This window comes from Zalophus californianus, chromosome 1, assembly GCF_009762305.2.
Source record: "Zalophus californianus isolate mZalCal1 chromosome 1, mZalCal1.pri.v2, whole genome shotgun sequence".
Taxonomy (NCBI): Eukaryota; Metazoa; Chordata; class Mammalia; order Carnivora; family Otariidae; genus Zalophus; species Zalophus californianus.
In genome coordinates, this window is record NC_045595.1 from 36602677 (window position 1) to 36618717 (window position 16041).

A 16041-nucleotide genomic window follows, 5' to 3' on the forward strand; every position below is an offset into this window, starting at 1 on the left:
GTGCCAATAAAACTTTATTTACAAAAATGAGAGACAGGACAGTTTTCTCCTGTGGGTCGCAGTTTGTCCGCCCCTCTTCTAGTCTGTGTAATTCAGAGGGCTGTGGAGAGTGAAGGCTGGGGACAAGCAAAATATACATGGTTTGAGATGCACACAGGCCACAGAATGCTCAATGGGGAACTTTTCTTTTGGGGGAGTTGGTCTTTCCCAGCCAATGCAGTGGGAGGCAAAGTTCATGTGTTACCAGTTTATGGATCATCAGAGTCTTGGATATAGAGAGATTATTTCCTTAGAGACCCTAATGGGAGCTGTCTATGATCTCCTAGAGTTTTTGTATTGGCTTACAAGAGCAAATCCCAAGGCTCACCCTATACACAGTCTCTCTTCCTTAACATCCTTGCCTGCAAAGATGGGAATTTAGTTTCCACAGAACTAGTATCACTTATAAAAACAATAGTAATTCCCTTAGCCTTACCCTTCATCAAGGACCTTTTATGGGTCTGGTGTTAAGTACCATACATACCCAAGAGCTAACATTAATTGAGCATTTGCTTGTGCCAGGCAGGATGTTCAGTGTTATAGATATTATCTCATGAATCTTTCATCCTGCCCATTATGCAGGTACTAAAGTTCTCCCCTTTTACCCAGGAGGCTCAAAGAGGGAAAGCAATTTGGTCAAGGTCAAAGTTGCTAAACTCAGAGCCTACAGCCTCTGCCTGGTCTGCTCTGTCTCCTACCCCTCGGGGCCAACTGCCTGCCTCAGGGGAGCTGACCCAGCCTCTTACGGTCACTTAAATATCTCAGAATCTGTCCACGTTACCTCCTGCTGGAGACAACCACTCCATTTAGGGTTAGCAAGAAATTCTACCTTTGAGGTGTTGGGGATGAGGGGAAAACTTAATCCCAAGTAACCAACTGAGGGCTTTGTTAGAACATGTCACACTGAATAAAAAGCAAAGGGTGTTGATTTTTTTCAGCCACATTCTCCCATCATTTTCCACCTCAGTTGTTTGTTAAACTTAATTAATTGCTATAACGGAACCCATCCAGGCAAGATATCAGCAGGATAGATATATGGCGGATGAATCAGCTTTTAAGATTTTGTCCCAAATTGAAGGTGAATGTCCCAGCCTGCGAACTGAACCAAATTCAAACCTTCACTCATAAAGTAAGTCTTTGTTCAAAGGCAGCCCTAGTACAGCTTCTGCCTGCTTTTTATTTAGTCGTGTTACTACAGAAATGCCTTATAGCTAGTCTCTTAATTATTCATGGTTTTTGGCAAATTAAGTCTCATGCCTCTCCAGTATCTAGAGGTAGAGGAAGTGTTCAATTCCAAAGAAATTATGCCTTCCCAGCTGTACCAGCCAGGCAATGATGTTGTTGCCAAATTCCGTATGAATAGGTGGAGGATCTTATTTCACTTTTAGTATATGAATAAACAAAATACCCCCTGGGAACTGCGAGGTATTTCATGTAACGAATACCTCCTGCACCACCCTTATTTCTCTCTGGAGTGACTGAGTCCTGGATTTCCCACAAAGACTATTCAGCCCAAAAGCAAGAAGAATGACACCTTTTTTATTACCAAGATGATAAAAAAATGGGGTTCAATAAAATATGTAACCCTATGGTGTTTCCAGTTCATGTGCCAGTAGACCGGGCAGGACCACTGAACATTGATTTAGAAATCATAATTATTAGATAGCAATAAGGGTGTTTTAATAATGATGAGCCCCCACCCCGTTAACTTGAATTACTGTGGCAAAATACTTGGAAATGTGTTTGCCATTAATCTTTGTACTTACCTAGAAAAATATTTTGTTTAAAGAGCTCTAGATTTGAGATTCTAAGAAAGCAGGTGCAGTGGACATTGCGGATTGCCCCCCAACCGAGCACTGAACCTCCCCCATTGTTTGGCAGCTATGTGGTCTGCCTGGGACTGACCTCGTGCCCAGCTGCAGAAATGGGTCTGTTCCCCCACTGGCCTAAGCACATCAGTGTAATTAGTGTTTCTCAACAGTTATATTCATTATCATAGTCTTAAGGAGCCTTGTAGATAGTTTTTTGTTTGCTAGTCATCCCCACCCCCTGCAAATTCTAATGCCGAAAGTATACTGTGTATCTGTTTAGGTATGGATATCTGTGTTTTATACACAAGAAGAGTAAGATTTTTTTGTGCCTTGGACCCACTCCCAAGAAATAATTTTTGCTTCTTGGGGGTCCTATTACTCCCACTGAGAATGCCTGAATTATAATCCCATTCCCTGTGCCATTCAGTGCAGGCACTGGGGGAGGGCACCGACCCTAAGTTAACCTATCAGAGCGCAAACTGGGAATTTTTTTTTTTTTTTTTTTTTTGATAGCTGGTGGAGATGAGAAATGTTTTTTTCTTTCTGGATGGGTTCATATGTGGATCTCAGCTGTGGAACTGCTGCAGCTATCTGCTATCATGAGGGAAGAAACCAGCTAGAGCAAAAGCCAATACATGAACAAGACAAGGCTGAAAGAATCATGGGCAACAAGCATCATACCTGGATCAAACCATACCTGAAGTTCATTCAACTACTAAACATTTCGGTTTGTCATAAGTCCCTTCTTTTTATTTTGTAGGTTAGAGTTGGGTTTCCTACTACTATAAATCCCAAATGACAGAGCAGATAACATTTACTGAATGCTTCCTAAACTCTAGGTACTGTGCTAAATATCTTATGTGTCAATTAATTCTTTCATCAACCTCTGTGATTAGTACTATTGTATTTCCCATTTTATAAATGATAAACTGAATCAGGATAAGATAAAGTAACTTATGTATGATCAAACATAGGCAAAGGTTGGATTTATCCCTGTGTCTGACTTGGAGCCTAAGGTATTAACCACTTTATTTTACTGCCTTTCAGTTCAATACAATTTAAGTCACTACTTTCTTGCTCAGTATTTAAAAGGCATTAATGAAAATGGTGTTTCTTTGTTAGCAATTAACTTGTGTTGTGCAATTAAGAAACCTATGATTCTCCCAAGTTTTAAAATATTTTAAGAATTCTTACTTCTCCCAAAGCACAAGAAACTTTAAACTTAGAGATCATTTCCTACTTATGACTATACTCATAAAAATGGCCACCATTATATCAGATGTCCTTTCTTATTATCATGAAAAGGTACTGGCTCAGTCACCATCCATTTTACAGAAGAGAAAACTTACAACTTAGTAGGATAGTCCTTCAAGTTGTTGTTCTGCTTACAAATAATGATTGACAAAACTTATAAAGAATCCATGGGGGGGTGGGTCTCAGGACTCAGGAACCTAACCTAATTAGTCACTAATAGCAAAGAAATAAGCTATATGTCCCCTGAACCTTGGGGAGAGATGCATAGAGGCTGTCTGGTTGGCTCTAATATTCCTGTTCTCCTTTTAAAAAGTTTCTCCAACATTAAAAAGCAAAAACAAAACTCTACGGGGGTCACTTCTCCTACAGACCCAACGCAACAATGATTTCCCGAAAGACAAAAAGGCTGAGAGGCAGGACACATCTGGCTCTAAAGGCTAGGTGATCTGTGTACCGTGGCCAGAGGGGATATGTCCACAGCTCCATAATACTCTCAACCCCCATGGGCTGTCCTGCGTCTCAGCCTGGCTTTTGGATTCTCCCAAAATGCAAGACATCACAGACGTGTTCTCTAAAGCAGGAGTCCTGAAAGCATGAAGTAAATGCTGCTCACATTGTAACAAGGATGATATGGACATCAACGATGACAAGGGGATGCTGATTCTTTACAACCCCCCTGCCGTGAACGCCCCCCCCCCTTTAACCTCAGGTGCTGCTCTTTTCACTTTGCTTGATGGATGGAAGACTACAGCTTGTCAAAACCAGAGGCTTGATCACATAGAGGACTCAGTACAATGAGATATAAATGATAGCCATAGTGGGCATGCGGTCAGGGTAGGGGGAATCCAGGAGCCGTAACAGAGCTATTTCCACATCACAGGGAAGGAAATGTGATGCTATAGTCCCATAGTAAACACTAGGTATAATCTTTCTAAATGCAATGCAGATTTTTTTTTAAACCTCGAAGATATTAACCAACCCAAGCAAAGGACTTTTAAATCCACAAATGACTGTCAAAAAGAAAAAAAAAGAAAATCCAGGGAAGCTGCAGTCCCAGAGAACATGAATGGTCTCCTAGTTGAACAAAGTTGCTGCATTTTTTGCCTGCAGAATGGGACCTAGCAGAGAAATAAAGAGGCTGTGTTGTGTGAGGGGAGTAAACCCGAAGGTAAGCATTCCAACCTTCCACCAGGCAACCCCTCCCTACCCTAACCATCATCCTCCTGCAAAGTGTTCACAATTTGCTGTCCTTCCTCCAAAAGCCAGCAGACACAGAATCAGCTTTTCCTGGCTCTGCCTTGCAAGTTGGGGCTGCCTGATGGAAAACTGAAATAAAATCAAAAGAAAGAATGCAAATCCAGCAAGGCCCCTCTGACCAAAAATTGGTGTGAAATCCTAGGTCCCGAAATGCTCCCCCCGCCATCCACCCCAATAAAACGAAAAAGGAGGAATCATCTGAATGTCTAAGTCGCTTCCCGCAGACCCTCTGCTGCAAAGCAACAGCTTTCTTAGCTAAGTGCCAGGCAGTACACCATCGCTCTGTAACAGATGTCTGCAAATGCTGGTACTAACTCGCAAGTGTCCCCGTGCCCAGTGGGGAAAAATCACAAGCTTTGTCAGGCAACAGTTATCCACAGATGCTGAACATTTGACCCAGGAGTCAAGCAGCCCGCTAGGAGTTTGAAAAAAGAGAGGTGGAGGGAGAGAGAGAAGCAAATCATACAGGTGGAACCGGCTTCCCAAGAGCGCCCGGCATCCTGCCAGGGCCCCGGGGCGCCGCGCGCCCTGGCTCACCTGGTACACGTCCCGCAGCCCGCACCACGTCCGCAGCACCTGGTGGCAAGCCCGCAGTCTCTCCGTGTACCATCTCCGCAGCGTGGACACGGTCAAGTTCCACACGAAGCGGCTGCCGCTGAACAGCAGGTCCTCCACTCCACACATGAACACCGAAGCCATGCCGCCTCCTTCCCTGGGACCCCGGGGCGGCCCGGCTCCCGCAGCTGCAGCCCAGCCTAGCCCCGCCGCCGCGGGCCCGACCGCCGAGGCTCCAGCCGCCGGCTTCTGAGGGCAGCCCGGAGGGACAGGGATAGGGGGGATGTCAAGCCTGCCTCCAAACTCGTCTTTCACCGTGCGTCCTGGCCAGCCTCCGGCGGCATGCCCCGGGATTGGGCGCCCGCCAGCCAACGGCTGCGGCCGGCACACAGAAGCCCAGTGTCCACCCCCGCCCGCTGCGCTCTCTGGCAGCGCCGAGCGAGCTGCGCTAAGCTCCGCCAGGCGAGCCCTCCGCGCTCCCGGGGCGCGGGAAGCCCTGGCCTGCGAGGACTCCCCCTGGCGCTCCCCGAGTGCGCTGGGCAGAGGGGGACGTGGAGAGACTCTTTGCAGGCAAAGATGAGAGCTGCATTTCAGCGCTCTTGCTTGCACGTTCTGCAGACACACACACACACACACACACACCAGCCCACGTCTCCTAAACCGCTTTGGGGAGCATCTTACTTTACACTACAGGGGCTTTGCTTTGTACACGCTGATAAATACCTCTGGGCAGCCACAGATGCAGGAGGGAAAAAAAATCCTCCGAAGCATCCCTTTGGACCCCACTTCCCTGGGGGGAACAGCCCTGAAGGTTTCCTTGGTTGTGCTTGGAGGCAGGAGATGAAGACACAGTCTCAGAGCAACAGTGTCTGTGAGGCTGCACAACCCGCCTCTGCTCCTCATTTGAGCGTCTCCAAGAAAATGCCAACCTGCCCCTTGTTGCCAGCCAGAGGGCAGGTTCCCTCACCTCTGCACTGTGCTAATTCCAATGCAGCAGTCGGTTCATGAGAAAAACAAAGAGTGGTCTTGGTCTTTAGCAAATAGCTTCCAGTTACTATGTGCTGGAAAATAGAAGCTCACAAGAATCCTTGGTTTGGTTCTGGAAAATTCACCCTCTGGATATGTCTAGCTGCGGCTGCTAGCACAAAACAGCACACAGGTAGTTTATTCCTGACCTCAAAACTGAAGGAAACTGACCACTCATGAAGTCACCAGATGATTAATGTTCTGTTGTTGTTGTTTTAAAGTTCTCCCTGTGGAATTGATATTGCCTAAGGCCTTTAGGAAAAGGAGCCCAAAGAGCTCACGGAGCCCCACATACCACCAGTCTCTGTTTCCCTTTAGAATGTGTGTGGAATTCAGTTCCATATGATAGTTTAGTATAACATTTCTTATAGCAAAAGCACTGCAGCAAATTTCAAGATGTTGTTTTTTTCCTGAATCCATTTGTAGGACAATTGTCTGTTTTATTGGTGGTTTCACACCTGGGCTGTTATCTTGGCTATTAAGTGGCAGAGAGGTAAGGTGCCAAAGCCTTTCTCCTGAACTAGCACAGAAGGCTTCAGAACAGATTATCGACAAGCTGATTTAGCGTTATTTCAGGTTTCAAATGTGCCTTTGGAATCTTACTTCAGGTGAAACTCAGAACGCAAAAATGTGTTCTCAAAGTGCCTATTGTTTTGGTAGTACCCATAATCAGGAAACTTTTAAATGACATTTCTCTTATTACTTTTTACTTATTCTTATTACCAATAAAATCACCTAAGAGTTTTTGTTGAATTAGTTCATTGGACACAAGACCTGATCCAAGATTTGGAAACAATTCTTTGCGGTAAGTCTACCCTATGGGCTCATGAGTATGCATTCTGATGATGTTTTCCAACACCATGGTCACAGTGTTTCCACAAAATCGGCATATACTAGGTCTTAGGGAATCAAAAGAAACTGAACTAGTGTAGTTTGAAAATGAAATGTCATCCTTCTAATGGAAAACTACTGAACTTCAAAAATGGAGTTTTAGTAAATGAGTGAATGGAGGTGGTACATTTATTTAACGATGCAGTGTGACTGTATTCTCGGAAATGTCGGGCAGCAAAGGGAATACCAGAATAAAACCTCCAACAGGTCAATTATCTTTGTCTCATGACACCATGCTCTCAGAAGAGATGCTCTAGAAACCGGGCTGTTATCTCTCTGTGCACAGGTCTAAAGTCAGTGCTCAGTTCCAACCTCAGTCATTTTCATTCCAGATTTTCAAAGTCGGTGCTTATACTATTTTCTGAAAAGTGGGATGTGGTGTCAGGGTTCTCAAAGTGCGGTGCCTAAACCAGAAGCATCAACATCATCAGGGGAACTGGTGAGAGATGCAAGTTTTCAGCCCACTCCAGAATCAGAAACTCTGGAGTGAGGTCAGCAATCCCAGTGCTCACGCAGCCTCTGGAGGGTTCACACTAAAGGGGGAAAAGCACTGTTGTAGGGCATGGTTGGCAGAAGCCAAGTCTCCTATGAGAAAGACACCTGACTTAAATCTCTGCCCCTTAAGACCTTGTACAAGCTCCTAAAACCCACAGAGCCTCAACGTCCTCATCTATAAAATGGGGATAATATCAGAATCCACTATCTAGGGTTTTGGGGGAAAATTAAGTAAAATATTCCATATAAAGTGTTTACTGTAGCTGGCAAAGGGTAAGCATTCAAAGAACACAAACTACCATCACCACTCCACCCAAATCATGAATTGTTTCAATTTTTTGTATGCAGATAAAACAGAAAGTGGGTTTTTTTTTTTTTCTTAATTTCAACTCATCATCTACATCTATTTTCCAATCCCTTTCTGTGGGTTGGAGGTTACAGTTGGTGGTGATTTGTTGGCAGGGGGGAAATTCTGTCACTTTCATTCAAGTTCCCAAAAAGCTTTCTGAAGCTCCATCTTCCCCAGCACAGCCAAACTTTGCTGGGGGACTTGGAGAAACCGTGGACACTCAAAGCTGAATGCAAGACAAATAAAGACACCAACGTCCACACTGATACTGCTTCTTACCCAAACAGCTTTCCTCTCCTGCAGAAGGAGTTCGGAGCTCTAGGACAGGGAAGGAAGGGAAAGTTCCTTCTCACCAGGGACCAACGGCGGGGAGAGGGGGTGGCCACTGAACCCAGATGTGCAACCGTGGAGAAAAGAGCGACCCAAGTGTGGCATCATTCTTAAAATGGACTAACCACATGGGACAAACCAGATCCCAGGCACACACCCTTGAGGGTGGCCTGAAATTTCCAGTGGAAAAGGAGCTAAATCAAGCTGGCTTCAGAATTATCTTGCTCATAATTCCTTCCTTCCTTCCTTCCTTCCTTCCTTCCTTCCTTCCTTCCTTCCTTCCTTCCTTCCTCCCTCCCTTTTTCTTTTCTCTTTTCTTCTCTCTCTCTCTCTCTTTCTCTCCCTTCCTTCCTTTCTTTCTTCCATTCAAAGAAGAGGACTTTCTTTCCTCTTCAGCATCACCATTCCCTGCAATATGCTGTAATTTCCTGTAGCTCTCTCTGGAGATTTAAAAAGATGCTTCAGGTAACAGCATTACTCATACACCTGGGAGTTCTGCTATGGAGGTAAAAGAGAAATTGTCATTTTTCCTGAGGCTCCTGTAGGTTCTCCTTTGAGCAATCAGCAGGAAGAAGAGCACAATGCTGGGAAGACAGCATGAAATGCCAACTCCTGTCTCTAGAAAGAGAGAGCCAGTTGGTAACATAGCTTCCAATGGTTCCCTCTGCCCATGAAAAAGACAGAGTTCACTGCCAGTGGACAATTTTTTTTTTTTTTAAGACAGAGCGAGCACAATTTGGGTGGTGATGGAGGGGCAGAGGGAGAGTGAGAGAGAGGATATTAAAGCAGGCTCCATGCCCAGGGCTGAGCCCAACAGGGGGCTCGATCCCACAACCCTGAGATCATGACCTGAGCTGAAATCGAGTTGGATGCTTAACCCACTGAGCCACCCAGGCACCCCTGTGCCAGTGGACATTTTTAAACTACACTCTTCACACACCTAAAAAGCCCGTGTGGCTAAATTCTGATAGACTCTGAATGTCTGACTTGGGCTTGAGGGGGATGAAAACAAGATCTAGTTCAATGGCTCTCAATCAGGGGCAATTTTGCATCCCTCCCTCTGGGACATTTGTCAATGTCTGGAGACATTTTTGGTTGTCACAACTCGGGGGGGGCGGTGCTACTGGCATCTAGTGGGCAGAGGCCAGGGATGCTGCTCAACATCCTACAATCCCAGGACAGTCTCCACAAAAAAGAACTCTTCTGCCTAAAATGTCAGTCATGCAAACTGATGAACCCTGGTCTAGTTAAATGCTACACTCTGCTCTTCCACTCACATGACTTCTGTGGGGGGAAAATTTCCTCCCTCTTGATATTTTCTCCTCAAAAGGCAGAGTGGGGAAAAATGCAACAATCATTCCATGATGGTTTTTGGGCACTTACAAAAGAGCTCTAATGAACTTAACGTCCTTTGAGAAAGAACTGGAATGCCATATTCTATTATCTTCACCTACCTTTTTGTGATTTATCATAAAAATGAGGAATAGTAATTTTCATCATAAACTATTTATATTTTGGTTCTTTGGCTTTTGGTTTTATCATTTCATTTAAATTAGAGACTCCTTTGTTGGGTCAAAGCCTTTCTTTGGCATATTACAGAAATTCCCACCACGATGACCCCAAGGTGGAATACTGATGCCTCCCTTGGGCCATGCAATTCTACAAAATCTCTCATGTGACAGGATGTTTCCCCTTCTTCCTCTTTTCTCGATTAGACTGCAAGCTCTATCAGGAAGCCCTGTGGGTGAGGTGGGGGTGGGGTGGCTGGATGGTCTCTTCCCATTGAGGAGTACCCCTTGCATTGGAAAATTTTTGTGACCCTGGGCTCTGCCAGGAGTGCCCCCAGACATTATGACATCAACAACAAAAGCACCTCAATGCCCCCAGGTGTGGTGGTAGCCACCCCCACTCAGAAACCACTGGTAGAAGTAGGGAAAGGGTCTTATTCATACTTGTTTCCCCAGTGGCTGGCACTTGGCAGGCAATCAGGAAATGTTTGTTGAACTGACAAATGAATGACTATTTGTCTCAACAGGGAATACAGAAAGAAGTTCATCCATTCCCAAAATACGTACTCTTGTTCCTGAAAAAAATGATGTATTGAGTTTGCATTATGTGTCAGGCAGGGGACTAAGTCCTTAGAATGCACTGTAACAACACAGAGATGATCTCTGTCTCAGGGGGTCTTCGAGTGGAGTGGGGAAGGCAGACAATTGACCAAGTAATAAGAGGAAGTGGGCACTGCCACATGGGTTATAAGGGAGACATGTAATGTAGGATGCGGGGGGAGGAGGGTCAGGGAATGCATCACATGACGCTGCAGCTGAGACAGAGGGGTGAGTAGGAGAAAGCTAGGTGACAGGGGGAGGAGACATGCAAATCACGCTCTAAGGCAGAAGCACAGCAAGAATGAAGGCTCTGTGGCAAGACAGATCCCAGATTTGTGGTGGTAGGGGATGCTTGAACAGTAGGGGGGCCAGGGAAGCCCATCTGGGCAGCAGCTGCTGAGTGCCAGGGGTGAGAAGAAAAGGCTTAGGGTAGGCTTGTGGGAATGTCTACATAACTAAGCCAAAGGAGTCAACAGGTCTCTCATCCCCCACCCCCACCTCCCCGGGATCCCATTGCGTTAACCTGCAGGACAAGGTGAGGATTTGATGGGTGAAGGTGCCCCCTTTAAAGCAACTGTGCAGAGGCAGGCTTCTCCTTCAGGGGGTCTGTTTGCCCCTCCCCCTTCTACATCCCACCCCAAGGGGTAGGCAGGAGGGCTTGGTGGGGAAAGAACTTCTGCTTCAATCCCATTTGAGCCAGAGGCTAGGTGGTCTTGTTCTTCTCTCTATGCCTGCTTTCACTCCTCTTTCCCTTTGGCTGAGAGAGTGAGGAGCATCTTTCAGTCTTGGACCCAAACAGGATGAGATGGAAGGGAGTGTGCAGAAGTAGCAGAATCCTGAAGGGGAAGGAACCAGTTACAATTGCCCAGGGCTGACTAGTAGGCTGCTTAAGTTCTGCAGCCACCTTCCTGACTTTGAATGGCTTTTTGGCATCATAAAGATCTAAAAACACTACAAAGTAAATAATATCCAGCACACCAAGGCATCTATCCAGCTTCTATCCTTTGGCAAACTCATTCCACTCCTAGAGGAAAAAAAGGAAGAAAGAAAACAAAACAAAATCTTCTCATCTTCCTCAAAAATCTCATGTTATTTTATTAAACCAAATTCTCCTTGCTCAAAGGAAAAAGGAGGGATGCTATCTTTACTCTATGAGATACAAAAAAGGGAGCAACATGCTAGATCCACATTGTCTCCATTTTTACTAGTTAATTCATTCAACAGATATTGGAAGCTCCTGCCAAGTCAAATTTTAGAAGTCATCTTTGTAGATGAGAAAGCACTTGAAGGGGATGTTGGTTCCAAAGAAACCCACACAGGTGAGTGGGAAAGAGCTGACCTTCTTGAAAGAAGAAATAGTATCAATGTTGTGACTTACCTCCCACCCCCATAATTTGTCACCTTTTATTTACACTTAATTTACATACACACCAACAAGGACAAAATTAAAATAGTAATAAATTGGTCTGTATAGCACCCCTTTTTAGAAAATATTTATTTATTTGAGAGAGAGAGAGAGCGAGCAGGGGAGGAGCAGGGGGAGAAGGAGAGAGAGTCCCAAACAGACTCCCCGCTGAATGCAGAGCCTGATGTAGGGCTTGATCTCAGGACCCTGAGATCAGGACCTGAACAGAAACCAAGAGTCGGTTGCTTAACTGATGGCACCATCTGGGCAGCCCTACAGCATCCCTTTTTCTAAATAAATAAAGTCAGCTCCACATGTAGCATCAGTTGATTTCCACAGTACTCTCCTAAGGTCAAACAGAGAAAGGCTTTGCTGGCCTCATTTCATGGAAAAAAAAAACTGAGGCAAAGAGAAGCTGGGTAATTTGCTGAAGATCAGTGGGAAAAGCATTTAAAAGCATCTTAAATGATATAGCTGCTAATTTTTCAATCCTTCTAATCTGAGAGACAAAAGGACAATTTCTTTTGTATTGATGTTATTTTCTTTGGCTTCATTCTATAATTTATAGGGTATGAATGGCTCTGGGACTTATTTATTTCTCCAGGAAGTGAATGTGACAAAATGCCCACCCACCCTTTGGACTTACCCAATTTAAGTAAGAATAAAACAATGATGAGAAGAAAAAGAAAACGAAAAGTAATAGAATTTTTTTTATGGGAGTTAAGAACAGTTACTTGAAACCCAACAGACCTTTACTTCTACACAATAAATGAAAGAAGAAAAACAAAAAGATACATAAAAAATCTTGACTCTCCAAAGATCAATCATACTGTATATGTGTCAATAACTAGTAAAATGAAAAAGAGAAATCAGCCAAGATCGATGGCTTGCAAGGTAGTAAGAACTCTCAAGACCAGGTATACTCTGGCCATCAAACAAAGAACTTATAGAAAATACATAATTTTCCTGTCATTACTAAAAAATACAGAATGATTTGATAAGATTATTGCTAGGAATTTTGACTATTTGGCCCTGAGCAGCAAGAACAAAATAAAAGCAGAGTTTGGCATGTAAAAACCAAAAAAAAAAAAAAAAAAAAAAGTAATAAAAGTATTTATTTTATCTTACTATCCTAAAATTAACTTAAAGTTGATATTAGTGACATATCATTCTCAACTACAAAAGGGATTGTCAACAAGAGAAAGCAGCATGCTACAGGCCTAAGGTGTATGGGTATTTCATAGAGTTGAGAAAAGAGTTGTATATTCTTCAGGTCAAGAGTTCAGAGAGCTCTAGGCAGTATTTGAGAAGAATGAGGAAAAGAACTTCATGATATGGTCTTGAATCAATAACAAAGGAAGAAAACAGGGGTTTCACTCCAGAAGGATTTGGCACCAAACAGATTTAAGGTAGATGTCCTCACTCTAAAAAAAATTCCATTATAATCTCATCTGGTGGACTTGCAGATAATTTTGGTTTATTCTTTGTATGTTTATATATTTTGGCAGATGGTGTTGGCTGTCTATTCATCAACCATTTACCCCCCCTTTTCAGAGCCTTCATTTTACATACCCCTGAAATGAACTATGATTGATCTAAGGGAAGGCAAGACACCCCATCTGTCAATAAGATATAAAATGAAGCTTTGTAAAGAGGTTTTTTTTTTTAAGATTTTATTTATTTATTTGAGAGAGAGAGAGAGAGAGAGAGAGAGAGAGAGAAAGAAGGCACGTGGGGGTGGGGGTGGTGTGAGAAGGGGCAGAGCGAGAAGGAGAAGCAGGTTCCCTGATGAGCAGAGAGACCGATGTGGGACTCTATCCTAGGACCCTGGGATCATGACCTGAGCCAAAGGCAGACGCTTAACTGACTGAGCCACTTGGGTGCCCCACTAAAGAGTTCTGGAAAAGATTTCCCTCTGAAGAAATGGAACACAAGAATTTTGTCAGCATATTCCTTGATTCCTATTTGGGACATTGTTGGATGAAGACACGATGCTTTGAGCCACAGCAGCTATCTTCTGACCAAGAGGACATGTGTTGACAGCAAAGATAGGAGAAAAAGGATGGTAAAAGCCTGGGTCTTTGATGACTTTGTTTAGATGTCAAGTCAACCTGGGAGAAGTCTACTTTCAGATGATTTGCAATGAGACTTAAACAGTATAGGGCCTTACATAGTTTAAGCTGTTTTAGTTGGATGCTTTGTTACCTTCAACAGATCACATTTCAAAACTTACCACAAAGCCATAGAATCAAGACAGACTAGCACCGGCATAAGGATAGATACATAGATCAATGAAATAAGAATCAAGAGAGCAGAAATCAATCCTCATTTATGGTCAACTGATTTTTGACTGTCAACACCACCCAATGGGAAAGCATCGTCTTTTCAGCAAATGGTGGTAGGACAGCTGGATACTAACATCAAAAGAATGAATTTGAACCCCTACCTCACATCATATACAAAAATTAACTCAATATAGATCAAAGAGCTAAAAGTAAGAGTGAAATCTGTAAAACTCTTAGAAGAAAACATAATTGTATATCTTTCCGACACTGGATTAGTCCGTGGTTTCTAAGATACGCCATGAAAAGCATAAGTAACAAAAGAAAGAAAATAAATAAATAGGCCTTTATCAAAATTAAAAACTTTTGTGTTTCAAAGAATACAATAAATAAAGTGGGGGGAAAAAAAACCCAGCCACTGACTGGGAAAAAATATTTGCAAATCTTTTATCTGATAAGGAACTTCTATCCAGAGTATATAAAGAGCTACAACACAATCAGAAAAAGACAAATAACCCAATTTTAAGGGAGGAAAAGCATTTGCATAAACATTTCTTTAGAGCAGATATATGAATGCCTACTAAGCACATATAAAGATGCTCAACATCATGAATCCTTAGGGAATGCGAATCAAAACCACAATGGTATACTACTTCATATCTGCTAGAATGGCTATAGTCAAAAAGAAGAATAATAACAAGAGTCCGCAAGGATGTGAAGAAACTGGAATCTCACACATTGCTGGTATGAATGTAAAATAGAACAGCCACTGTGGAAAAGATTAGCGATCCATCAAAAGGTGAAACAAAGCACTACCATATGGCCTGGCAATTCCACTCCTAGGTATATACCCTAAAGAAGTGAAAACACGTGTTTAAAAAAACCAACTTGTATACAAATGCTCATAGCAACACTGTTCGTAATAACCAAATGGTGGAAGCAACCCATACATCTATCAGCTGATGAACAGACTGAAAATAAAGTGGTATATCCATAATGTAATACGATTTAGCAATAAAAAGGAATGAGGTATATTCCCAAGAGAACTGAAAATACACGTTCACCCAAAAAGTTGCACACAAATATTTATAGCAGCATTACTGGTAAGAGTCAAAAAGTAGAAACAGCTCAGATGTCACTTGATAGTGGACACATACCATGTGGTACAGCTATATAGTGGAATATTACTCAGCCACAAAAAGGGATGAAGTAATGACACAAGCTACAATATAGACAAATGTTGAAAACATTATGTTAAGTAAAAGAAACCAGACAAAAAAGCCATATATCCATAGAGACAGAAAATAAGTTGTGATTGTCAGGGTTTTGGGGGGATGGAATGGGAAGAGACTGCCAATGGGTATGGAATTTTTTTTTTTTGTAATTTATTTTATTTAAAAAAATTTTTATTTAGAGAGAGAGAGAAGGGGGGAGGGGCGGAGGGAGAGAGAGAGAATGTTAAGCATGTTCCACACCCAGCACAGAGCCCAATGTGCGGCTCGATCTCACGACCCTGAGATCATGACCTGAGCTGAAATCAAGAGTCAGACACTTAACCGACTGAGCCATCCAGGCACTCCTGGAGTTTCTTTTTATAGTAATGAAAATAATTTGGAATTAGATTATGATGATTGTTGCACAACCTTGTGAATATACTAAAAACCACTGAATTGTGCACTTTTTTTTAAAGATTTTATTTATTTATTTATTTGACAGAGGGAGACACAGCGAGAGAGGGAACACAGCAGGAGGAGTGGGAGAGGGAGAAGCAGGCTTCCCGCTGAGCAGGGAGCCCGATGCGGGGCTCGATCCCAGGACCCTGGGACCATGACCCGAGCTGAAGGCAGACGCTTAACAACAGAGCCACCCAGGCGCCCCAGGAATTGTGCACTTTCAAAGGGTGAATTCTGTGATTTGTGTTTAAATTAAATAAATCAAGAATAAATAATCAAGGAATCATAAAAAAATAAGTAACAACAAAAGAGAAAATACTGATCCATGCTACAAAATGGATGAATCTCAAAAAAACTATGCTAAGTGAAAGAAGACAGCAAAGATCACATATTTTATGATGTCATTTACATAAAATGTCCAGATTAGGCAAGTCTATAGGGATAGAAAGTAGATAGTGGTTGCCTAGGGCTGGAGGTGGGGGTGGTTTGGAGGGAGGTAGGGGAAATGTGGAATGACTGCTAATGGTACAGGGTTTCTTTTTAAGTCAATGAAATGTCTTAAATTT

At 43.1% G+C, this 16041-nt stretch overlaps 1 protein-coding gene across 2 annotated transcripts in view; it reads right to left on the bottom strand.

Moving 5' to 3' along the window:
• Positions 1–16041, bottom strand: part of FRMD4B (FERM domain containing 4B) — a 319908-nt gene that overhangs the window by 164138 nt on the left and 139729 nt on the right. The window contains exon 1 of one of the 2 annotated variants that reach the window (XM_027585168.2): positions 4899–5240. The exons of the other annotated variant lie outside the window; for it this stretch is intronic. Coding sequence (XP_027440969.2) covers positions 4899–5060 — 162 coding nt within the window. The 5' untranslated portion in view covers positions 5061–5240. Of the gene's footprint in view, positions 1–4898; positions 5241–16041 lie in introns of those variants that run through there. 2 annotated transcript variants of the gene reach the window in all.